The 27,166-nt window shown below is 36.4% G+C and overlaps 1 protein-coding gene and 1 long non-coding RNA gene across 9 annotated transcripts in view; one reads left to right on the top strand and one right to left on the bottom strand.

The window, feature by feature from the left end:
* LOC127960229 (microtubule-associated serine/threonine-protein kinase 2) overlaps positions 1-27,166 on the bottom strand; it is a 146,002-nt gene that overhangs the window by 20,462 nt on the left and 98,374 nt on the right. For 4 of the 7 annotated variants that reach the window (XM_052559845.1, XM_052559846.1, XM_052559851.1 and 1 more), the window contains 5 exons: positions 15,743-15,834; positions 5,930-6,005; positions 4,196-4,216; positions 1,996-2,074; positions 861-1,015 (listed from right to left, as the gene is read on the bottom strand). In XM_052559845.1, the coding sequence (XP_052415805.1) occupies positions 861-1,015; positions 1,996-2,074; positions 4,196-4,216; positions 5,930-6,005; positions 15,743-15,834 (423 nt within the window). The remainder of the gene's footprint in view (positions 1-860; positions 1,016-1,995; positions 2,075-4,195; positions 4,217-5,929; positions 6,006-15,742; positions 15,835-27,166) is intronic. The other 3 variants (XM_052559847.1, XM_052559849.1, XM_052559848.1) reach the window with 3 other exon arrangements.
* LOC127960231 (uncharacterized) lies at positions 8,958-13,143 on the top strand. 2 transcript variants are annotated; one of them, XR_008154351.1, is made up of 5 exons: positions 8,958-9,214; positions 10,686-10,844; positions 11,005-11,082; positions 12,614-12,665; positions 12,745-13,143. It is a non-coding gene; the product is annotated as an uncharacterized LOC127960231 (long non-coding RNA). The 2 variants fall into 2 exon arrangements; XR_008154352.1 differs by lacking the exon at positions 8,958-9,214 and adding an exon at positions 9,402-9,671.

Below are 27,166 nucleotides of genomic sequence, written 5' to 3'. Positions count from 1 at the left end.
TCAGATTTTACATTTCACAAAGGTTTTGAAGCCTATTGTAGGACCATTCAGATTTTATGTATTTATTTTGGATAGCGTGACGTTTCTTGGATATTATTTTCATTAGAAAAGCCAGATTTCCCCTCTACCATTCACATGATGAATTTAGATATTATCTCAATATTTTAGTACAGTTTTTTTTTAATCACAGAACTAAAGTAGAATTTAATTAAATCAGAATAAAGGCAGTACATTTGGACATTTAACTTTTTTTCCCTTTTAATTTTCATTATTCGGTTCCTATTCTTATTATTGTTAACGTTTTCACTTTTTAATCACAGCACAAAAGTAGCAGGAATTGTTCAGAAATGTAGTATTAAATGAAAGTATAGGCAGCACAACAAATACTACCTGTTGAAAATATGTAATTTTAAAACTTGTATATTGAGTATATAACTTACTTTTGCTTTAACTGGTGGACTTAATTCATTAAATTCCTTTCATAATGAAAAAATAATAGATTTCTCATCCAAACAAAAAGTTATTTGGTTATTTATTTATTTTTGGGGGGTTGAAATATGACTTGGACACATTGACAGACAGAGAGAAGCATTCAGAAATGTGAAGACAGAGGAGTGAAGAGCCATCAGTGTGAAGGGCACAAAGGCTGAATAACATATCTGCTACCTTAAAGGAGTCAGGAGTCTAGAGATGTGGAGTTTGAGGTGTGGCAGTTTCCTGTCAGAGCTAATGATTTGGCCTTTAAAAGTGACTGAGTGAGAGCCTGAGGGCCCAGCTGACATCACAAACTCACAACATCATGTTCACTTGAAGGGCAATGTTTGATTGCTGCGAAATGGGAATCTGTTAAGTGTTTGTACCTGAGACTACGGGAGCGCGGCCGCATGGCTGGAGATCTTCTCCCATCCTCGTCCGTGATATTCTCCGAGCTGAAGTGTTTGGTGAGGAAATGCAGCTCATCTGCAGTGGGCTGGAAGGGCAACTGGTGCAGCTTCTCCTGAGATGAACATGATGACTGTGAGAAGCAGAGAGGGAGGGATTACAAGGATAGAAGGCATTGCATAGGCTGCCCTGACTGTCAATCAACTGCCTCTGTAGGCATAATGTTGTTGATTGGTATTGTTGTTGATTGAATTTGACTCTTGGCAGGACATTTTTCCTCAAATCATTTAAGCCAAATGGACAAAAAATATTGAGAATACAACTTGAAAAGTTGCCGTAATATAGCTTTATAAATAGCCAACTAAGAAAATGTTAGGTTATATATCAAGTTAATAATTATATTTTGCATAAAGGAAATGAAGCCTAATTTTAGGACCATTAAGCCTTTCTGCATTGTGACATTATTTAACTTCTTATTACTTTAATACCAAAAGAAAAAAAAGCATTCTAATTACTATAAATCATAATGATAATTGCCATTAAAATAATGTCACACTGTAAGAAAAAAAATCTTAATGACTCCAAACAATAGGCTCTATTTCCATTCTGATATAATTTCTTATTTCTGGTCATTTCCTAAGAGTTTTTGTGAGCTTCACCCAATTAAAAAAATGAAATTTGTTCTCAATCAGTAGTTTTTTCCCCTTGTGTTTGGAGTTGAATAAAAGCTCTGCAGCCTTGAGAATAAAAAAAATTGGGCTAAACATGAAAATGTATTTTTAATCTTTCTGCAGAGACTTTAATGGGGCTTGTGCGGTTTGAACTGATTCCCCAATGAAAGCAACAGCCAGACTGAGTTACAGTCAATTTTCGGGGACAGATCTCTTTTGAAGTGAATGCACTGATATGAAGCCACTGGCTTCACTTTAGGCTAAAGGGAGCTGCTTTGTACCTAGAGTTTATCCCACTGTAGAGTCAATAGGATAAACCTTCTGGGAATGTTAAGGCTTGGGATCAAATGCAATACCAAACAGACATGCACATATCTGAGGGTAGATACAACACAGAGGGACTACAGAAAGAACACAAGTACAAACACACACAGACACTCACCGAGACTGTTGAGCTTGGGGTGTTGGTTCCATAGCCAGAGGAGGGCAGAGAGGCGAGAGACCAGCGACGACCATCCGTCCTACAAGAGTGGATATCAGAAAAATGTAACATTTTTTTTTTTTTTTTACTGTTGATGTACTTCAAAGTAATAAGGACCAGCAGAAATAAGCAGCACTAAAGAGCTTTCAGACGAGCAATGATAAAATATCACACAAACAGAGCAGAATAAAGCACCACAGATTAAAATGTCCACATTAACTGACATTTAAACAATAAAGATGATTAGCACATTCAACTATGCAGCTCAATAAGGCTTGCATACAAGAGCCATAAGCATCTGCAATAATGGTTAAGCTGCCCGCACAGGAACTTATGTGTATCATCTTTGCAGATACACATATGAAGCCTTTTCATGCAAATAGCACAGTGTGAATCCAATGGCTTGATGGCTTTATATCACAAAACAGCAATACATTCATTATCGCTCAAACACATGAACCAATAAAGACTGACAGTCAGCGTCCCTTTACTTTGACAAAATAAGGAACTTTAATTTGTTAGACCCCTGATTGCAATGTGCAGAGAAGCAATGATTTTAATGCCAAATTACAAATAAACAAACAAGCAAATAAGCACACTAATGTTCAAAGGTTTGGTGTCAGGAAGAGTTTTTTTAAAGAAATGAATACTTTTATTCAGTAAGGGTGCATCAGATTGATTCAAAGAGAATGTAAAGACATTTTTCATGTTACAAAAGTTTTCTATATCAAATAAATCATGTTATTTTGTCATTTTTTTTAACATCAATGAATTGCAAAAATAAATATATAATAATAATCTTTTAGCAGCACACCTTTTCACAGCACTGATAATAATAACAACAAATGTTCAGTGACCATTAAATCAGCCTCTGAATCTGAATGAATTCTGAAGGATTATGTGACACTGGAGACTGGATTAATGACTGCTGAGGACTTCGCTATCACAGGAATAAATTCTATTTTAAAATATATTGAAATAGAAAACAGTTATTTTAAATTCTATAATATTACAGTTATGATAAATTTTGAAATATTAATAGTTGTACAATATTTTTGATTAAACAAATGCAACCTTGGTGAGCATAAGCGTGTTCTTTCAAAAAACATTTACCGTATTTTCCGGACTATAAGTCACACTTTTTTTCATAGTTTGAATGGTCCTGCGACTTATAGTCAGGTGCGACTTATTTATCAAAATTAATTTGACATGAACCAAGAGAAATTAACTAAGAGACATGAACTAAGAGAAAACATTAGCCACGAGAGGGCGCTCTATGTAGTCTACACTAAAGACAGAGCGCCCTCTCGCGGCTGTAGATGGTAATGTTTTATCTTGTTTCTAAATAAATGCGCACTGGACTATGTTTTTTTCCTCATCAAGACGTATTTTTGGACTGATGCGACTTATGGTGCGGCCTATAGTCCAAAAAATATGGTAATAAAATGAAACAAATCTTTTGATTAGTAGTGTACACAATCATAAATCGTACTGATGAAAAAATATTCCACAAGAAAACCTGTACCCAAAATGTTGCCATATTTTTACTTATAAATAGTGGTTGACTGATATATCGCCAAAGCTGTTATATCGGTTGATATTTTTCATGATTGACAATCTCCCTAAACAGTGTTGCCAGATTGGAAAATGTCTTTTATCTAATGTATTTATCTAAACCAACAACTTTTTGACACATCCTGCAAATTACCACAATAGACAATTAGGCGTGTGTTCACATTGGACACGAGCAGTGTGACAAAATACTATAAAACCCATTGTAATCAGTAATTGTCTGCACTTACACAACATCCTCAAAAAAAAAAAAATGGTATCGGCTATCAAGAAACCAATATCGGTCAACCACTACTTATAAGTATTTTATTTTATTTTTATTTATGCAAAGCACTGAAGTCTGTGAAATATTTTTGAAGATTAAATATCAGTTTTCAGCACTCAGTCAAGCTGTTTGTTATCCATCCAGCTGAACGAGGTGGGATGATTAATAATTTATTATTCCGATAAATACATGAAGTTGTCTGAGATGTTTTTAAACAGATCTGACTGTCATCTCTAATGAAATGGAAACATGATGGTTGATGTAAACAGCCATGCTGGAAGCACACACAGAAAATGATGATGTAAAGGAAGTAGCGATTATTACCTGTCAGCCCTGTGTCCATGGCTGTATGGAAGAGAGTAAAGCAATAAAAAGTGATGCTGTGAGGGCATCTATGTGTATGTATGCACTGAGCTAATGTATCTCTCACGAGGGCTGCACGATTAGTTGTATTTTAATCTCGATAACGATATCTACCTTCCTCGATTAATTAAAAATAATCATCATGATATTGGCCGGCTAGTTATTTATCCTGAAACATGTTTTTAGTTTGGCACTTGTATTATCTTGCATTGCTAACAAGTCTTCACTAGTGTTCATGCTTGTGGCAGCCAGATTTGAAGAGCTTTAAGCCCCAAAACAGAGCTTTTTTTCCTGAGTTTTATTTCATTTGTGCAATCTGGCAACCCTTTGCGCGCTCATTGATGGTGGAACAAGCACTGATGATGATATGAAAACATACAGGTGCTGGAGATAGCGATCTCTCCATAGCGATTTCTGCTTGCATGAAAATGTCATACAGCCAGTGTGTGTTTTTACACAAGCCATTTGTACCGTTACCAAATGTGCCATGATCAAACTTTCACTGAGTTTCAATAATGGATCTATTGTGTTTGTGGAATAAATGCGCTTTTCCTACCTGTGACAATACAATGGGGAAAATGTACATAAATTGGAATTGTTGGAATGTGTGTGAAGAGTTTCTAAAGTTTTTACCAGTTTTTGTGTTGAAAATGGCATGGCAATGTTAGTTTACAGTATGTTTTAACGATCTTTGGGCAAATTTCCTGTGCGATCTGAGTGGCTTTTTCCCATTTACGAACAAATGTAATGTGAAATCAGATGACAAAACACTATCCAAAACCATGAGTTTTGAATTATCATAGTTGGTTAAATAAAGTCAGTGTATAGACAATGGAGGTTGGTTAAAGGACACATGAAATGTTTTTGCATTTCCCTGATGAATAAAAAAAAAAAAAAAGCCTAAGCTAGCTGACTGATTTTAGTTGGTCATCCAGCCTGGTCTTTGCTGGTCAGAAGGCTGGTTTTAGAGGGGTTTTGACCACTTCCTTAGCTGGTCAGGCTGGGAGACAAGCTAAAATAAGCTTGACCAAGCTGGGAGACCAGCTAAGTTTAGTCTGGTTTTAGCAGTTTTTTTTTCCCAGCAGGATAGAATAATCGTTATTAATAATCGTGATTACAATTTTAATCAAAATAATCGTGATTATCAGTTTAACCATCATCGTGCAGCCCTATCTCACACTATGACCACTTGCATTATCAGAGTGTATACAGTGTCCATTAGGTGGCACTGTTGGTCCATGAGTATTTTGCACTGGATGACTCAATGGTCCTGCTCTATGGCTGACATTCAAACGAATCCTTTTAATTAAGCCTGGGGTCATCAGCTCTGTGTGTTCTCTTCCAGTTGTTAAAGCATTACCATCTTTTGCTGCTCAATTACCAATTCATATTCACTCATTAACATTCTTGGTGTCGTTATTCAGAGCCACAGTGAAGGATTATGGGATATTACAAATTAATTGAAAGTGGGGTGCTTAATAACCAGCAGATGAGAAGCAAACTATGACAATCTTCGCAAGAATATCAAAGCGATATTACATGCTCAAACTTTAATTTGGAAACATTTTAACGGACTGCAGAAAGTTCTATTAAAACTCATTCACAAAATGTGGGGGGTTTTATGATGAAATGTTTTGAACTATAATATTCTGATGAAGTGTAATAGATCGACCTTTGACCTGTGATGTCACTCACCTGCGAGCTGGCACAAAAGAGAAGTGTGCCGCAGTGTTTGGAGAGAAATTACGTGGGCTGTCCAATGGGCTGCTTCCTGAAAGAGACCAAAAATGTGACATTTAGTGAACTATTCACAACAATCAAGTTCAACTACCCACTAACAGGCCAGGCTGGTACAAATCATTATCAAAATAAGCACAGACTTCATACTTCCGGCCACCAGGAGACACATTATGCTCGTCAAAAGTAAATAGCAATTGCCCTAAGGTTCTTACCTCTTCTATCCTGCTGATCTTTCTCATTTATTTTATTCATCAAAGCCCTTTTAAGATAACAAACCCCTTTAGAAGAGTAGGCTTCTTATGTAGGCCGCATTGAGACCAGAGGTACAGGGATAAAACACACTTTGATCACGGTCTTTTTTGTTCTCCTGCACAGCTCTCTGAGAATAGATTAATGCTTAGAGAGAGAAGCACTTACAGTGTTTAAGTGCTTTAGACAAAAGCCCTCTCAATCAAAATTGCCTCATGTGGAGTGATATTGCATAATGAATGTTATTTAATGATTTGCAGACCATTTGCAAAAAATCATTTTTTGATTAACTCAAGCTCAAATTCATATTCAAGGGATTTTTCCTAGAACAGACTCTTTATCTCTATTCCACTGGTATTGAAATGGCAAGGAGATTTCATATCCTGAGCTCGATCACTGTGTGGTACATTTTTACATTATAATTTAATATGAAATGCATAAGAGTATAGCTTATAGATTAAAATGTACATGACTGCTATGACTAATGTTACTAGATTAAAAAGAAGAAAATTTGATCTAAAACCTCTATTGCTAGTCATGTGTGAATTAAGGAGCATATATACAGGTATCATCAATCAATCCAGTCAATCCGAGCAACGGGGCGTTCCTATCTGGAGTGTGTGGTACGGCTCGGGTCACAATCCTCATGCATTAATCATGGATTAATGCATTCGTCAAGCGGCCTACGCCAAATCTTAAATATTAATGAGAGCATAATTCTTTGTCAGGAAGTGACTATAGGAACAGCTGCGCACAGCTGGACTGGGACACAGAGCAGTGTGGATCTGTCATGGAGATGCATTCATTTAATGGAGTATCCCATCACGGAGAGTGTAGGAGATGGCACAATGGTGTGCTACACAGTGAAGCACCTGCTTATTTTTCATCACGAAGACTGTAGTGGAAGAAGGGTTTGCTGAAGAGATGCAGACACTCTCTCACACGATACACAGCAGAGAGAAGAAAACCAATCATCACCCTGTTGAATTACACATGCTATGTTCACACCACAGCAGAATGTGTTACGGATGAGGTTTTTGGATGATAGTGTGAAAAATCACACAGAATCTTACATTTTCAACTTTCCTATGTGGAAATAAACTACATACTGATTTTTTTTTTCCAAATGTGCCTTGAATAAGAACACAGAGGAATTCATGTAATATTAAGTCATTTTAACCCACCATTCTTTATAACTGCATGATTTATTTATTCTTTTTTCACTCATAATATCAATACATACAGTAGGTGGTCAACCAGAGTGTGCTTTTTACCGCCACAAGTTTTTTTATGCATTATGCTGCAGGCTATATAACTATCTCATTTTTTGATGTGGAAGTTTGAAGTTATTTTTGTTTCATTTTGTTATTTGATTTACATTTATAATACAAAATATAATTCCAGTCAGTTTGCAAAACTAGTTTTGTGAACGACTTTAAAGGAACATTCAATATTTTTAGAAAAAAGGCTTATTTTCCAACTCCCCTAGAGTTAAACACTTGAGATTTACCGTTTTTAAATCCATTCCGCTGATCTCTGGGTCTGGTGGTAGAATTTTTAGCGTAGCTTAGCTTAGCATAGATCATTGAATCTGATTAGACAGTTAGCATCTCGCTCAAAAATGACTAAAGAGTTTCTATATTTTTCCTATTTAAAACTTGACTCATCTGTAGTTACATCATGTACTAATATGTACATGTTGAGACACTTTTTTTTTTTAATGGATGGGTGCTTCTTTTGGACTGAAGCAATGCAACACCTGCTTTGACTGCATTGATAGAGCTTGAAAGATCAAAGACAATTTTTTACATAACTCCGATTGGATTCGTCTGAAAAAAGAAAGTCATATACACCTAGGATGCCTCGGGGTGAATAAAACGCAGCATAATTTACATTTTTGTGTGAACTAACCCTTTAAGTGTAATGATACCTCACAAAGCACTGCAGTATTTAATTCTTGTGCTGCTGGTGTCATAACCTGGCAAACAGCTTCCTGAAACAGACTGTAATGATTGCAGTGTGGCAGTGCAAACCCCCTGTTGATTGTGCTCAGTTGAGTTTGAAATAATTTAGCCTCCGCTGCTTCTGTTGGCAGTCGCATTAGAATCCTGCTAATGGCTATGAAGTGCTTAAAATGAAGCCGCATTTGGGTTAATGTTCCATTTTAGATTTGTTCATTTAAAATATTGCAAGCACACAACTTCAAGTGATGCCTCCCAAAACTGCTCGATGCAGTATGGACAACACAAACAATGTATCCATCAAAACTCATGTGGGCTATATCAGGACTGAGCACAGCAAAGTACAATGTTATTAAAAAAAAAAAAAAAAAACACTTTAGATATTTTTATTCTGCAGTGCTAGTGTGCTAATCTATGCTACTTGTGTCTCTCTTTACACTACATGTACTGTTTGCATGGTGGTTTATTTAAACAAGTAATTCAGTGAGTAAATGGAGTTGACAAGCAGACGTCAATGATCAGGGCTGCAGCACATCATTTATCATTTTTAGAGCCCTGCTGAACAGTGTTAGCATGATCTGTGTGCTTTGTGTGCTCATGACCTGAGATCAGTTGTAAACACACATCTAGTCATCTCCTTAATCTCTCTACACACACATACACACACACACACAGAGAGAGAGAGAGAGAGAGAGAGAGAGAGAGAGAGAGAGAGAGAGAGAGAGAGTGAGAGTGAGAGAGAGAGAGAGAGAGAGAGAGAGAGAGAGTACACTCAAAAAAATGGTTTTCCGGCACTGTTCGTTTTACACATATATGTTTTGTTAAAACAACACAAATATATTTAGTTTTCCGACAAAACACAATTGTATTGTGTTTAATCAACTTAAAATGTTTAATTTTAAATTTTACTTAATTATCAATCGTTAAAGTAACGTAAAGGGTTTAATTTCGTGATTCAAAAAAAAACCGGAAGTGACGATTTCCAACGCATTTGATGACGGTGTGGAGGGGAGCAAGAGGTATCAGTCAGGTAAGAAAATCTAAAGTTTTTATTGTGTTAAGTCAAAGTCTTTAATTTCTCTTAGAGTTTCTGTTTTGAGGTGCTTTTGTTTTGCAGTCTAGTATTGTGTAATCGGTTTATTGCACCGTTAATAGATGATTTTGAAGCGTTGGGAGATGTGAAAGCACACGACTCTCTGTAATGTATTTACTTTAGTATATATATATATATATACACTAGGGCTGAAACAATTACTCGACATTATCGACAACGTCGACGATAAAAATAAAATTTTCAGCAAATGTTTTTGAGTAACGTTAGTGGTTTGATCTCGTATCTGCCTGATTTGAAAGCCTGCATTAATGCAGTTTGACCAGTGTGGCGCTGTAGCGCAAGATTGTAATACACTCTCCTGATTCAATTAAAAAGAAGAAGATAGCACTTCAGTTTGAGGCAAACCGACCCGATCCGAACCTTGGATGAATATGTAAATATATACTGCACGCCTTCCTCTCAATAACTGCATAAACACAACAAAAAACTGACCGCGATGTAAAAGCAGCTCTTAAGAACACAGAGATATGGATGTTTGCACGAACTCTGAGGTTCTCCAGGCACTCCAGTAAAGAAAAGTCCAGTCACGTTTATTTATATAACAGTCCTTTATGCAATCGATAGCTTTTCAATATTAAACATGAAAATACAGAGTAAGTGTCGCTAGAATTATAACTTGATTTCCTTTTATAAAGCAGCTCTCCGGTATGGAGCTAGCTAATAATAAAATCATTTTATAAGTGGGGGAAATATTTCATTAAAGTCTTAGTTCTGCGCTAGATCAAACCAAACTGTTTTGATTATCATAACCCAATAAGGTATTTTAAGAGAGATTGTATTTATTAATAAAATGTTTATCCAAAAATAAAACGTCCTATCACTTACCTTTACTTTATATTATACATATGGCTTACAATAAGAGATGTTAAGAGACAGAATGATTTGTCATTCAGCTACTTCCTCATATAACTAATCAAATGGCGAATAGGAGTTTCTCTCTTATCTCATTTTGTGTGCCAAATATATTTGTATAAATTAATTGTATTAGTAATACATAATGACTTTAAAAAGTGGAAGTAATTACCTTTATTTGTTATAATATGTATATTTTAACTAATTTAAAAAGATAAATAATCAATAAATGTCCAACCATGAGATGTCGAACGAGTTTGGAGAGCCCTGGCTCAGAACAGTGGGAGTATTTGAAGCTTTGTTTAGGAACATGGCGGTGTGGTCATACAATGACTTTAAACCGGACACTACTCTGAGCTGTTCACATTATACATATGCTCCAGATATGTAATCAGGTCCTCCTTTAGGAATGGTAAACATGACACTATTCATCACTCACACAAATAAATCACTTAATATTTTGATCATTGAATTGGTTTTTGCTGTTCAAATTTTTTTTTTTTTTTTTGTAACACATTGCACTTCATGTGTACAGGTTTGTGCAGAATTTGAGACATCCAGAATTACCATAGGCCCATTAGAATCAACAATCTTTGCCAAACTTGATTCGGACTGCAAAATTTACGAAGATGTTTTCATACTGAAGAAGAGACCTTGGACAAATACTGAAACCCTCTTGGTGCCCACTACACAGGTAAGAACAACTGCACTCAACACAACCTTGTATTAAAACATTATTCTCTCACTGGTTACTGGAAATTGACAAAAAAAGACAGATAAGATAAGGTTTATTAATACAATAAATACAAAATATGTGGTATATCTATAAACTGATAGATTTATTTTGATGCAAGGCAGGGGTGTCCAGACCTGCTCTAGGAAAGCCAGTGTTCTGTGGGGTTCAGCTCTAACACACCTGCCTGGAACTTCAGGTAAGACTTTTTTGTTTTAAAATTCCCAAGAACCTTGATTAGCTGGTTCAGGTGTGTTTAAATGGCTAGATCACCCAAAAATAAACATGTCATTATTCACCCTCATGTCGTTTCAAACCCGTAAGACCATCATTCATCTTCAGAGCACAAATTATGATATTTTTTAAGGATGCCCTGATCATGATTTTTCATGGCCGATACCGATTTCTTTTACAAGCAAACTGGACGATTTTTTTTTTTTATCTTTAAGCAACAAACAAGAAGGAAGGACAGTCCACAGTCTACAGTCCAAAATTGAGGAAAAGCTCAATAAAGCCCCTTTCACACTGCGATTCCGGCAAATAAAGATCCCGTAACGACACGTGACATCAGGGCGTGACGTGTAATGTACGAGTCGAAAACATTAGGCAGGTAATACTTTCACTGAATCTGGCGAACGATCTCGGTGTCACCGTGGAAAGTGAGGAACTAACTGATCTTTGCTTCATACAGTTTGCACTTTTTTTTTTTTCAGTGAACGTTGATCTTCCTTCAAAACAGCCAGTAAAAGAGTCACACGATAATGTCATCACTACGACACGGCATTAGATCTGGCTTTTGTTCACACAGCGCTTGTCCCGGGATTGAACCCAGCAATGTTACTACGTCCCCGACCCGAGTTCAATGCTGGAATCAATCCCGGGATGTGTTTGCTTTCACACAGAAGTAATGTAGTCGGAGCACGCGGGCGCACTTCCGGAAAAATCGGCTGAAAAAAATTCCAAAGACCGTCCGATTACCAATTGCGTATTTAAAGCAAAAACCGTCTGGTTTCCAATTTATGGCCGGTCAATTGGTGCATCCCTAATATTTTTATGAAAATGCGAGAGATTTCTGAACCTCCATAAAGGCTGCAATGCAACTGAAATGTTCCCAGAGTCATAGTAAGGACATCAGTAAAACAGTCCATGTGGCATCAATGCTTCAACCACACTTTTACAAAGGTACAAGAATACATTTTGTGCAAAGAAAACAAAAATAGCGACTTTAATCAACAATTCTTCTCCAAATCACATATTCTGCCATTATGGACAGTAACAAGAGGCATGAACATTGCTTTCCTCTGCGTGTAATCAAGGCTCAGTGCAGGCGTGTTGTAGGTCAGCAGCACCATGTGCATGAATTATTTACGTGCTGTTGATAATGGTGGAAGATGCGATTTGGAGAAGAATTGTTGAATAAAGTCGCTGTTTTAATTTTGTTTGCACAAAAAAGTATTTTTGTTTACTTTGTAAAATTATGGTTGAACCACTGGTGTCACATGGACTGTTTTACTGATGTCCTTACTATGTTTCTGGGTCTGGGAACATTCCAGTTCTGTTGCTTACCGTACAGGGTCCAGATGTGTGTACCATTTTCCACTGTAATGTTTGTTAGAATCCCATCTTGACTGCTTGCCTGGATTTCCCATAAGAAGATGAATGACTGACTTTTTTTCATGTAATTTTAGAAAAAAAAAACAAAGGCTAAATTTTGTTGTTTTCATCTTCAGACTAATGAAATTGAAGTATCCAAATGAAGACCCTAGCAGTATGGAGTATATGGTGAGTTCAAGGTTAATAAATTATTTGTTAAAGTTAATACACAATAATTTGAGTTCTCCATGCTTTTAAATACTTCTAGGATACAGACGTTGCCAGCAGTCAGGAGGTGATCCAGAAGACTCATGGGAATCTATTTGAAGCTGCATCATTGAAGACAGTCCAGCAGAAGTTGGAGTTTTAAAGGATAAAGTTCTTCAGGACCTATAGCAGTTTACAGTCTGTAAAACCATGTTACTGGGACTGATTTATGGACTGAACTTGAGCAACCCTCCTGAACTCAGGTACACATTTGGAATACTGAAGAAGTTATTTCTGGAGCCACTTCCTGTTCCTGGAATAAGGTTTGATTGGTTGCCCATGAATGCCAATTAGAATTGTATTTGCTATTTTGTGTAATTTTGTAATGTGGTTTAAACTGTATTTTACTGTGTGTAATTATTTATTGCTTGTTTAACAAATACACTTTGATCATTTGTGACATCTTGTCTTTTGTCTCATTACAAGACAAAACATACAAAAAATGCTTTGTTGAAGGGAGTAACTTCAAAAAGAAAATATTGTGTTAAAGTAACTAGAACTAATTGTGTGGAACCACTGTCCATAATTGAAATGAGTAATTTGAAACAAACCTCCTTATGTTGATAGAGTGAAACAAATTTGGCTAGATTGTAATAAACCAAAACATGTTGAGTTAACTTAACCAGTTTAAGTTGAAGCAAAGTCAATAAATTGAGTTGGTTGAACATTACTATTTCACATAGATTCTACCTCATTCAGTTGTGTTGTCACAACACAAGGAGTTTGCATAGATTCAAAAAATTCCATTAATGTTATCAAAACACAATTTGGTTGTGTGGAACCACTGTCCATAATTGACTTAAGTAAGTTTAAAGAGTCATTTTTTTGAGTGTACGCCTGTTGGTTTTGACAGCTGATATCTCCATTTCTCTTTCCTGCTCAGATTTTCCACAATGTGGAAGTGACACAAGGGATACACCCACTGGAGCACTTTTATTAAGTGTTTTATCACCAGCTTCGGCTTTATTAAAGCATTACTAAGACAACTGCAGTGATACACAGTGCTTTGCAAAGTATTAACCATTTCTCTTGTTTCCTAAAGGACAAATCTCTGCTTTATTGTACAGTATTACTATCATGTTTTTTACATGTGAATGAAAATGTTTTACTGTCATTATTTTTATAATTATAAAAATTTTTTAAAAGATCTGTAATCATAAAAGCTTAAATTCTAAAATATGAAACATTACCAAAAAAAGGTACATATACAACATTCCAAACAAAATAATGAAAATATTAATTATGTGCCTTTGTTGTTGTTGTTTTAAATGTATAAGTTGTAACATTTTACAAAAATAATAATTTTGCTAACAGTGGTTAATGGTCTCATTAACTAACAATGAACCATTGTAAAGCATTTATTATTCTAAGCTATGTTAATGAGGATCATCAAGAATATATTTATAAACTCACGCTAATAAATGTATTGTTCACTGGTAGTTAACAATAACATAATAACCAAAGAATTAACTAGTGTTAGCAAACTGAACTTAAGCAATGACTTCATAATATCTGGTTTGGTGTTTGCGGTCACTGCCATGTTGAAATACTTCAAGCTAAGGTTTATTAGTGGACTGAGAGGTTCTACTGCAGCATTCCCCATATTTTACACCATCCATTCTTCCTTCTGTTTTAATAAAATGGCTAGTGCCCAAAGCATGAAACTACCATCATCATAATTCACTGTAGATATAGTGCTTTGTGGCCAGTGTTAGATATTCGATTTTAAGTAATTCACATTAAATTTCAGTTAAAAAGCTATATATTGGTTTCGTCTGACCACAAAATATCTTTCCCACATCACAAATGGGTGAATATTAACGTTTTTGGAAAAACCCTTGTGTGTTTTCACATCGTTTTTCTTGACTAATGGCTTCTTTTGGCCACCCATAGATTCTTTCCTTATGAAACATTTCATAATTTACTCTACACAGGAATGCTCTTTAACCTATTTTCACAGCAGTTCTTCGGATTTACAATCTAAATAATGATCCTTTAACTATGGGGTTATTATCCACATAGGGTATTGGCTACTTTAACGATCATTTAATGTTATTTTAATGCACATGTAGAGGACAATTTACAGCAAATGTGTCCCAACTACGAATCACTCATCTCACTCATCTCATGATGACTAAAAATGATAAATTGATTACATAAACATTAGTCTGGTATCTGTGTATGTATAACACATGGATTTGATTATGCCTCATGTTTTACTGGTAAAGGTTAATACGATTTTCAAACTCAGAATGACGTATTTCAGACAAGATGGAAAGTATAAATCTGCCAATCCCTAGGGAGGCACACAGAAAAAAACTGTATTAGAAAATGTCAACTGTCAATCCATTCATAATGCACATGAATTAAATGAGAAATCCCATGCACAGCATTAGAATTACGCTATGGCAAACTGAGATTTGATGGTTGCTATGGAGATATAATGTAATATTTTCTGAACAGCTGCCACACAGCTTTCCATTTTTGCGTGCAGCAAGACAAACAGCATGTGTGTGTCTTTCTTGTGACGTGTGTGCAGTTTGTATGGCTCTGGTCCAGACTCTAGTAAAACATCTGAGGTCTACATAGCCAGCTACCTGCTAAGACAGCATCCTAACAGAAAAGACACCTTGAAAGTGACTGAAATAATCTAAATAGACATCAACACTTAAAAGGATAACTCTTTGCTTGCAATACAAAAGCTTTGTATTGTTACAATATCAGTAGTATATGTAATACATCAATCTGTACAATGTTACCTCAGCCCAGATATATTAGTTTATTTTTAGCAGCATATGTTTCTAAGCTAACAACATGATACTAGCGCAAACAAACTAAGCAACTAAATAAACCACATTTTGAATCAATATTTACACAACTCCGACCTTCATCTTAAGTGATTTCCACTAAGCTCATTGCAAAGAAATTTGCAATCAAAGTATCCTTTAAAGTAGCATAATGTTTCTGTCATTACTCCTTGGAAGAGGTATATCTCTTACCTGGGTGTCCGTGCAGAGGTGAATGGGGGCGAGGCAGAGTGGGAGAGGTGCTGGATGTCACTATCAAGCTCTTCCTATTGCTGGTCCGACAGCTGTAGAAAAGAATCAAAAACAAAATTCAGAAAGCATTTATGCATAATATTGACTAAATACAGTAGATGTTTTGCACTATGGTGCGGAAGCTGTTATTAAAGATGATGATCTTTAAATTGACCCAAAATGTAAAAACAGGTCAGTCTCAAGACCTTGTAATATACTGAATTTGAGAGTATGCCCATTCAGAAAGATTATAGACAGCCAAGTAGAAAGAGCTTCACCTCTCAAAGGCAATGGAGTCATATGGTCACAGTCTAATTCAGGTCACACAAACCTGTCTCATTTTGATGCTGAAAGTGCACGGTAATAACTGCTCTCTTTTCTTCTGACGTAAATGCTAAAAGCCTCCAGCTCAAGCTGACAGGGAGAAAAACGGCCACCTACAGCTCAGAATTCAGCTCAAATGAACCTTGAGACCTCCAGCTAGGACAATACAGCCTCACGCTTCATTGCAGAGAGGAGCGATGACCGGCTGATCTTTCAGAACTGCAAGACGGAGAGCAGTGTAGTGAAAAGTAAGGGATGAGTGGTCCTTTACTGAATGTGAACAAAATATTGATGTACACGCACACACAGCTGAGTGATCAGAAAAGCAAGATGTGGCTTTTAAAAAAGCCATCACGCCACTTCTGAATCTAGTTACCCCATAACAAAAGAAATTTTATTTTGCCAGAGTTTTGATTTTGCATATGAATTGACATAAAGAGCCTGTGCTCCCTGAAATAAAGCTAAGACAAGACATCAAAAGACAACACACTGTCTGTATTAGGTAAAATGTAAACTAACTGCACTCCAAAACAAACATGACCTCAACAATATAAAATACTCACAAAAATTGATTCGAATCAACAAGGTAATAATCTTTCATGGAATAAACTCAAAAGAGTCTATTTACCTGATGCCAAATTCAAATGTCGGATATTTAAAAAATGTATATTCAAACAAACACAAACGATAATAAACTACTTATTCTATTTCCTCAACTGGCCTAATGTACTAATATTCAAAGTAGAGGTCGACCCATATATTGGGCCGAGTTTTTAAAAAAATTTTTATATATCGGCATCGGCCAATATCCGTGTTAAGCAGTGCCAATTTAAAGTCAGGCACATCACCGGGCAGCCCCGTGTTATTGGTGTGGAGGAAAGTGCTGCTGCTGCCGCATGTGAAGGACCCAAAGCCAAATCTTTTGGAAGATTCAACAACAGTCCTGGGAGATAAAGGTAGTCAGAGAATTTCACTCTGTAAATGGGGTGAAGAAGTTTGCAGCTCTCACAAACACTGCAGCGTGATTGAGGGCTACGTTACTCCACCCCGCTCACAGACAGCACCGCGCTCGGAGAGACAGCTGTCCTGGAGCTGCCCAGAACAGTGAATGACATTTGTTTGGAAGCATGGTTTGATGCAGACAATAGCCAGGTTTCCATCCAACTCATTTGAATTTAGGGATGTCAATATTCGATAATTTCCATGATCGAATGTCATTTAAATTAACAATCAATTAATAACCTTAATGCTGCAAAATGCGTCTGCGGCGGTATTATTATTATGTGCAAAAGCTACTTGGAAAAAGCTTTCTCACCTGAATTAAAGGGGTTTTAGTCTGAATAAAATGCTAGTAGCAGGACTGTAAAATGAATAGATGTGATTATGATAATTTGATAAAATGAAGAGAGCACGCCATACGTTTGAAATCATTTTACTTTGTTGACTGCTTCGCGTCAAGAAGGCTGATGAATGCGCCTCTTTAAATGGTTTCGTGGTGCTCTGTTTTCAAATGACACTATAGTACTAAAAATAAAATGATCCCAAACGTTACTGTGGCGCTTGTGCCTGTGCTGCGCAGTCAGTGAACCCCTTTTTTCACATCAAACATTTAATGCAAGTATTATGACCAGTACCTTTTTTGTTTGATCCTGTTCTGCAAAATGTTCGATTTAGAATTGTATTTGCTTCCACTAGGCATATTTGTTTAAAAAAATTTAGAGTGCATTAGATCATGACAGTGCATGAGTGCTTGTATTCGTGGACGAGCGAGCGTGGGTTTGGCCAGATGTATTTGGAGGTTATTGCTCGCGTCTCGTTCTGCACATATCCAAATGTTTCCATATTCGCAATGTGTCTGAATGTTAAACTATAATGTGTTTATTTTATTTAAATGTATATTTAAGTTTACATTTATGTTCCAACACACTTGAAAAAATCTGCTTGACAAATGTTCTAAAACTTTTATGTAAATTATTGACTATTTTGACTATTGAATATATATATGACCTCTTTTATATATTTAATACTTGGTCAATTTATTGATTTGTTTGGTTAACTTTGGATTAATTGTTTCTTTTAATACCGTGCAGTACACAAAATTAAGATTCGAGAGATAATTCAAGTCAGTGCTCAATAAAAGATACGTTTAGAAATGTTGTGCATCCACTTATTATTAGTATGACATTTTAGCATGCAAATGTAGGGGAGAACTTCAAGATATCTGCTCTAAAAATCGGCAGCACATATAGGCCATCGGCTAACCCTGACCTCTAAACATCGGCATCGGCTATAGAAAAACCCATATCAGTTGATCTCTAATTCAAAGACAATACATTTTCAAGTATGGGATAAGTGTCCAAAGAATTATTTGGTAATTGGTGTGTGTATAAAAATTTAAATCAGCATCTCATCTAGCTGAAGGAAATTGGCCATGCCTGTGAGTATTTCACACATTTTATAATATGTCAATACTGTTCTGTTCCTTCTACGACCATGACAATGACATTAAAAGTGTTTGGTAATTTTCCGGATAATTGCATGGATGCTTCTTAGTCCAAACAGTGTTGCAGAAAGGTTAACTATCACAGCAGAGACCTGCGCCACTTTCACAGTGGCAGCTGTCACTCAGTATGTAATGGAGGTTCAGAAGTGAGTAGAGTCACAGCTGGAGACATGGAGTAAAAGGGAAAGCAAGGGGTGGGAGGAACAAGAAAAGTGAGAAACCAGGAGAAAATCGATGCTAACGCTGGCACATTAATACTTAAAGAAAGGGCTTTCTTCTGAAGTGGCTGATAAGAAAAGATTTCTTTCAGTGCTGGCTTAAAAATTTGACTTTTTTTGGAGAAGAATGTTAGGTGTACGAGACATCAGAAAAGCACTGTGATGTAGTCTGCCATGTACATGCTGACCGCAAAATGCTTAAAAACTGTAACGTTTTAACGGAATCTCACATCTCGTACTCACAGGAAAAGCTATACTGCATCCATTTATTCTACAAAAAAAAATCTAACTGCAGTGTGTTCTCATTCAGTCTGTTGGTGTCAAACCAATGCAAAGCAACCTGCAATATTAATAAGTCCTCAATGGATTTATGCAGATATTAACAATGAAGACCAGTACCATTTAATGCCCTAATAAAACAGGGCTTCTATAAAGTAGTCTTGTCTAGAGCGCTTACACTGACAACGATTTGTTGTGACCTCAAGTCATACATTTTCAATGAGAACTGGTGATTTCCAGAGACATGAGTGATAGCACCCACTGGCGACAAGATGAGAGTCTCAGGCAGAGCTATGCAATATATATATATATATATATATATATATATATATATATATATATATATATATATATATATATATACACACATACAAACATACATACATACATGCACACACACACACACACACATATATATATATTAGTGCTATAAAACATGATTAATCAATTTTTTTGTTTGCATAATATGTGTTTTATGTATATTTATTATCTATATATAAATACACATACATACAGTATATATTTAGAAAATATTTACATGTCTTTATATTAGGGGTGTGCCGGTTTCAGAATTGGTGATGACGGTTATGACGTGAGTCAAATGTGACGGTTCATAACATAACCGTCGGGGGTTCTTGGATCTGCCGTAGAGTCAATTGGTTGTTCTTGGAGATAGCGGGTTAACTCCGTGTCAGCACGCGCTCTGATCGGTAAAGGGGCAGATATTTCAGACCTCCGTTTATTAAGGAGATCTGTCACAAAACTCATCATCCGCGCCAACGTTTTTTGAGCAAATTTCAAAGCCGCACCTGCCCACCATCCGCTGATTGTTTTGCGGTCTATGGCAATGCAATGCTTTGCTGATGCAAGTCGCAAAAAAAAGCCATTGTCTGTTCTAGAAAGGATGCAGCAAAGATATTTAATGCTAGAGTATGAGGCATAGGCCTACGCTGAGTTTCATTTACGATGAGATGCGCTCTAGTTCACAGTGCAGTGCAAGTGAACACGGCACGCTGGAGCTTCCATGTCACGGTTATCATTGTCTGCTATATTTGCTTTTTATTTATTAAAATACATGCAATTGGTTGATGAAACATTTATTAAAATTAAGATAAAATTTGTACAAAACAAAATTCGTTTTTAAGAAAGGTTTTCTACAAAGCAAAATTTTATGAAGTGGTAAATATCATGACTGACGATTTACAAAACTTCATTAAGTGGTAAAAACCATGTCTCCCGATATATTGCGCATCTTATGATCCTATCTAAAAAACGTTTGTAAAAAATATTTTAATGACACGGTTATATACTAACCATCACACCTCTACTATATATTCATGAAAAGTATATTATAAATACATATATTAAAAATTTCTGAAATATATACATGCATGTGTGTGTTTATTTTTATATACATAATAAATATGTAAAAAAAAATTTTTTTGGATGTGATTAATCATTTGTCAGAACTAATATATGTGTATGTGTATGTGTGTGTGTGTGTGTGTGTGTGTGTGTGTATGCATTTTCTTACAGCTATACTTTACCCTAAATACATTTTTAATAAAGATATTTACTCAAGCATTTATTATACACAAACAGCCACAACCTGTCAGTGCTGTCAGGAAAGCTTAACACAGCTGAACACAACCTGACAATGGCCAAGAAGCTGTTATCCAGAAAAATTCACATTGTTTAGGTGAGTGTGTGGGTGGATATTGACATGAATTAGCAATAATGAACAAAATGAAAGTTGATTTTGGAATAAACTGCGCTTGGATATGAATCTCCGGGAGGTATGCTGCTGAAAAGAGCTGCACACTCTCATTAAAACATCATTCTATCATCAGAAAATAAAAAGCGGGAAAACCTGGCTGCAAAAAGCCCTAGTACAATTTAAATGCTAATAACACGCGCAGCTGTGCAGGGTTCACGCACGTGAAAAGAAAGTTATCCCTTAATTACAGTAATTGCAGAGAGAATTGCTTCCCAGTGACTTCTAAACACCAAGAAATGTCAATTTTATTCACATGCAAATCTGCTTGTTTTCATTTTGGTCTGTGCTCATTTTAGTTTGAGTTGATTAAGCTTCATTTAAACTAATTCAAGTGTGATTGGATTTGTTGTGGGCCGTCGTGAATGACACATTAGGTTTGGTAGAATGTGTTTATGTTTGGATACAATTAACAACTATGAACATATTTATGAATCTGGTGTCTCTAAGCTTTAGTCAACAGGTTATGTGTGTTTAACCACAAATGTTTTGCATTTGTTGATGCACCTTGTTAAATAGAATATATGCATGTTTTAGATTTTCATTTAGTTCAAATCAGTTCACATGCACATTGCGGCTATCTAAAAGTGGGCCACTTGAACTAAGCAAAAGATAATCCACTCATGCACTCGCTTATCCTGGATTAGATTGTACACAACAGCACAAATACTCTAATATAAAGCCTACATTTGAGAATAAACACCTTTGTAGGCATACTGCATAGCCTTGAATATAAATCCTGTGGATAAAAGATGCCAATGGTGAGGTGTTTGTGAAAACTATCAGATCTCTTCCACTCCATCCCACTAAACTTGATTTTAGATAAGCCAGATAAGATTCTATAAAGGCAGATCTTCATTCATGACAAATGAGGCAGAGTCTCAGCAGATAGCAGAAGGAAATTGTAGTTCTCCACACTGCTGGGCAGGATAATGTGAGCTGAACTGCCTTTACTTTGCTGTGTGTACTGAGCTTCAGAATAACACTGTGTCCATATGCAACCTGACAGGTTTCCAGCGACAACAAGTAATTGTTCTATTCTTGCTAAAAACGAAGACAGCGCGTGACGCCACACAATCACAGCCAATCAGAATTTATTTGAGGTTAAAGTTATGGGAAGTGTGATTATGGACCAATGGGATTACACTGTGGGTAGAACAAAAATCAAGCTGAAGAAATGTCTTGCTGGTCAGATATAGATGACAAACCTGGATTTTACACAGATTAGATAGTATTTATAGCTTGCCACTTTGTCGCAGTGCACCTAGAGATTCTTCACATCTGCACTTCAAAGCATTGATGACTGTGACTGAAATTCCCAGTGATATGACAGCTGTTTAAAGCCATATGTGCCTTCTAACAAAATCTAAACGCTCCCATGTATGAGCAGATATTGATATTCCTCAACAGATGGTAAGTAATACACTTAGAAATACACAAACAAATATGCATAAAAAGTTATTGTTAAAATGTTATGGAAATATAATTTCTGCTGTTTAGCATATCAAATAATTATCCACCTCATGGACAGAGGAAACAGGGAGGTTTTAGGATTCACACTGCAAAATGCCATGAGCTGAATGGTGTAATTGCCATGAGCAGATGCTAGGAGCCAATTAATACTGAACACTGCAATTATGAGCAAACACCTGCTAGCCTAGCACTCCACCCCACTCAACACTGTGGACAGGTTGAAAGGGGGAAAATTAGAAAATAAACAAATGCATTGCATTGCATTTGACCCAATCCAAGCTTGACCCAATTTGAGGTTTGGCAAGCATAATATAACCGAGACAATGGGAATGGGGTTTCGAGATGCAAAGCAGCCTGAAAGGATCAATGCTGGACAGAAAGCCAATTACAGCACTGATGGTTTCTGCCTCCAGCTTCCTTCCTGCAATCAAGGTACTATCAGTATTGTGTCATTTTTGTTTCAAATTAGACTCATTTTCTTCTGGAAAGTCTGGAATACGGTCGCCCAAAGCTGCCACACGTATAGTTATTATGTTGCCTGTGGCATTCCTATGTGGGTAATTAAAATGCAAACAACCATCAACCCCTGTCTGAAATACAATGAATCAATGACTGAGACCTGCTCAGATGTACTTAAGAAAGCTTTCCACAGGCTACGTGGCTATTAAGTGCAGGAAAAGATGAAAGAGAAAAAGAGAGAAATCAATCGCACATTCTGTATCTTCAAGGAAGAGGACAATTTAACAGTCTGAACGATATGAAATTGGTTCTGCTGAATGTTTCATGAGAGACTCAAAGACTTTTTGCACGCGCACACAGACTGAAGTGTCATGGGGAGGGACTATAATGAGAATACTGAAGGGAGGCTGAACGATAGAGGCAGACAGGGAGGCCACAGATGAAGATATAGAAAAATAGAAAGAAAAGAAGAAAGCGTAAAGGGAGATAAATGGTCTTTAGTTATTATTATACCCAGCAGTAACAGCATCGCATGGGCTTAAAAAGCTACTGTTGAGAGGCAGCGAGTCCATTTTGCTCAGCTTTACATTCCTTTACATTTACTGTACACTTTGTAACATGTTACACAGACCACATCAAGACATGATACCGCTGGGAAATTCTATAGTGGAGTCATGTAAGTTGATGCAAGTTGACAAGCGAGGTGTCAGACTGCAGCTAGTTCTGCAACACCCAGGGGACAGAGGAAGAGGAGACTGGTCAGTTATAACGGTTTCACACACACCAAAATTAGAACTGTTAAAAATATATTTCATTGAAAAAATATAAAATAAAATAAAAAGGGCCCGTCCTACAAAAATTTAAATATAAATGTTAAATAAAAAAAACTACTCAAATTAAATTAAAACTGCAAAAAATGTAAATAACTTAAAGCAAATTAGAAAAAATCTATACATAAATGACAAAAACAAACAAAATTACTAAAACTAAATTTAAAATCCATCCCTTTTCCAAACTCCTCTGTAGGATCATTAATATTAATTATTTAAATATTTAATATTATTAATTAATATTTTTAAAAATAAATAAATAAAGACCGCAATATATTAATAAATACCATAATCACATACAACTAAAACAATACTGATTTAAAAAATGTTGATAATTTGTTTACAATTATTACAATAGTGTGACTAATTTATAATTATTTGCATACATTTTTTACTATTGAAATACTTGAAAAACATGACTCACAAAAATGATTGACTCAAATGAAACAATGCTGTTATGATGACAACCCTAACTGGTTCGTGTGTGTGTGTGTGTGTGTGTGTGTGTGTGTGTGTGTGTAGGCAGGCCCAGCTCAGTCTGATGGTGTCTGCTACAAGCGATGTGTTCATAGAAGGCACAAACCCCCTCAACACAAACGCATCCACATTATATTAACAACACAGAGTTATCATCTTCTCAGAAAGGGCAGCAGGTTATCATAGGGACGGGGGTCAGGGTACCTGGACGGAGAAAATTAATGTATGCCTCAAGAAGCCAAACACTGCTATAAAGACAACTGAAACAGGCCTGATGACAGAACCTAAACTGAATTAGGAACTTCTGAATTCTAATCTATTATGGAAATGATCACTAATAGCCAGACAAAATACACTAAGTCTTTTAATGTTTTAAAAATAAGTCTCTTATGTTCATTAAGGTTGCATTTATTTGATAACTAAATAAAACTGTATCACTGTGAAATATTAATGCAAATTAAAGTTATTACTCCAGTCTTCAGTGACTCATGATCCTTCAGAAGCAATTTTTTTATATCCTGAGTTGGTGCTCAAGAACATTTCTTATTATTATCAGTGTTAAAAACAGTTGTGCTGCTTAATATTTATTTGAAACAGAAATCATACTTCTGATGAAATAAATGTATCCTTTTTGAATAAAGGTATATGCGATAAAATATGATAGTGTACACAGCGAACATACGTGATTTTGTTAAAATCATTTGTCCATAAAACAAAATTCTGATCATTTAGAAAAGTAACCGTACACCTCTCCTTCAAGACACACAATTCTCATTCTTGCTTTCATTCATGATTCACAAAAGGCTATTTCTAAATTATGACTTCAACAACAGACTGTGCACTGCACCAACGTCACGGCCACTGAATGATTCAGACATTTAACATCACTGTGATAATGACACTACAGAGATAGACGTGCAGTGGAAAGAGACGGATCACTCCACAAAAGTCTCAGCTCTGTTGCTATGCAAGCACTGTGCCCTCCCCTCATCTGTCTCTCCAAGCTACAGGAAGACAGGAAGAACACAAGCAGGGAGGGAGGGAAAGCAACTATAGATGATCTCTGTCTAACACAACTGCACATTTGAGCACATCCGCGTGCAAGTTCACTTCGGCAAGGTCCACTCACAAACATCATGGCCATGTCATCATTTGCACTCCAGGCAGAAGGGCGGTCGTTACTTTTACGCACACTGACCAAGAGGAAGGAACACATTGCAATGTGCATGTGAAGGGTCTGAAATGAGCTTGACCACTGAAATCCAACAAAAAGAAAGAAAAAAAAGAGGGAGGAAATTCACAGAGCACACCAACATAAGCAAAACCTCAGGATAGCATGCAGCATGTAATCGATTACAGCTCATATGATAAACAAACAAAAAACAAGTTACCTGACTATCAAGAAAAGACGGAAAAGAAAACAAGAGATGAAAATGGATAGCTGTACCTCTTGGATCGGCGGAGCATGCTTCTCTCTGGCAGGGAGAAATTGGAGAGAACGGTCCAGAAGGAATCAGACATGATATCGGTTCACTTACATGGCTGTCATCCAGAGATCAATTGCGATAAAGCGCCGGAGAAGGAAGAACAGCTGGCTAAATGAGCGTGTTTCCTCTCTGATAGCACCAACCTGTGACACTACTACAGCTATCGTGAGATGCTGGCATGTGCTTTTTCTCTCTCCTCTACACCCTCCCTCCTCTATTTCTCTCTCTCTCTCTCTAACTCAAAAACACAGCAGTGCATGTGAGATGCAGGCAGTAATACAACATCTAAAATAGACTGCAAGAGTCAGAGGCTGTTAGTAAAACAAAACAAATTGTGGGAAATAGTGATATATTTTATCTGTCAAACAGAAATGGCTGGATTTTTCAGTATTCAGTAAAGCGTCCCTGGAGAAAGTGACAGAATGACAGGAGATTAAAGTCCACACTCACACACACACACACACACACACACACACACACACACACACACACATACACATACACATACACACACACACACACAGGATTATTCAGACAAATAGCACAAGAATAAGAGAGATTTTTTCTGTGTAGTCCACAGTTCTGTTTCATCATTAGTCAATCAGGTCAAAGGACTCAACTGAAGAAGAAGAAAAAAAGTGAATTGTGTGTCTGTGTGCGTGAGAGCAGTTTTGCAGCAGGGTAGATGCAGGCAGGAATGGCAGCACAGTGTCACCTTGAGCTAACGACACCATGGGCTCAGTCGCTTCAGACACATCAAAAAACAAACAGCTAGAGAGAAAACACCTCCACCCAATACAGCACACATCCATACACACCAAACAAACATCACAGCAGGCAACACAGCTGACATTGTATTTTTGACTGTGATTTCTCTGTGGAAGCAAGGGTTTATTTGGCTTCAGCAAAAAAATAAAAAAATAAAAAATACATAAAATAAAAATATATAAATAAATAAATGAATGAATAAATAAATAAAACTACATTTTGCAAAACAGAAATTGAAACACTTATTTTGCTAAAACAACAGTCCAACCATGACAACAAATGATTAAGGTTCAGAGGAAGGCTACACCTCTTTGGCCTCCCTTGAGCTCATTGTATTGTCATTGGCCAAAAATGCAGTTAATGAGAGGTGAAGTCAAGTAAGAAGCATTCCTACAGTGTTTCCATAGCAGTCTGATGAATAAAGGAATGAAGGAATAAATGAAATATAAAATGTTTATGCACTTCAATTTGGATGATAGCCCTTATGTTATTGATGCCCAATATTGACCCTATCAGAGCAATGGCAACTCTTTGACCTGTTAACCAGCACCCCGCATTATGGGACTCGCAGCTGAAAACGACCTACCTAACTTAAAATTGTAATAGCTCAATTGTAAAACTTCAGTGTGCTACACACACAATTTTACACTGATAGCTGTCATACACACAGTAATCACACAATGGTGTGCGTTCATAGAGATGGTAATAATGCAGATACAGCCACATTCCTCATAAAAAAAAAACACATGCTTACATTAAAAATGTTGAAAAAGAAAATAAGAGAGAAAGATTA

Source organism: Carassius gibelio, chromosome B6, assembly GCF_023724105.1.
Source record: "Carassius gibelio isolate Cgi1373 ecotype wild population from Czech Republic chromosome B6, carGib1.2-hapl.c, whole genome shotgun sequence".
Taxonomy (NCBI): Eukaryota; Metazoa; Chordata; class Actinopteri; order Cypriniformes; family Cyprinidae; genus Carassius; species Carassius gibelio.
The sequence above is the reverse complement of the archived record's forward strand: the minus strand, read 5'-3'. Positions and strand labels throughout refer to the sequence as shown.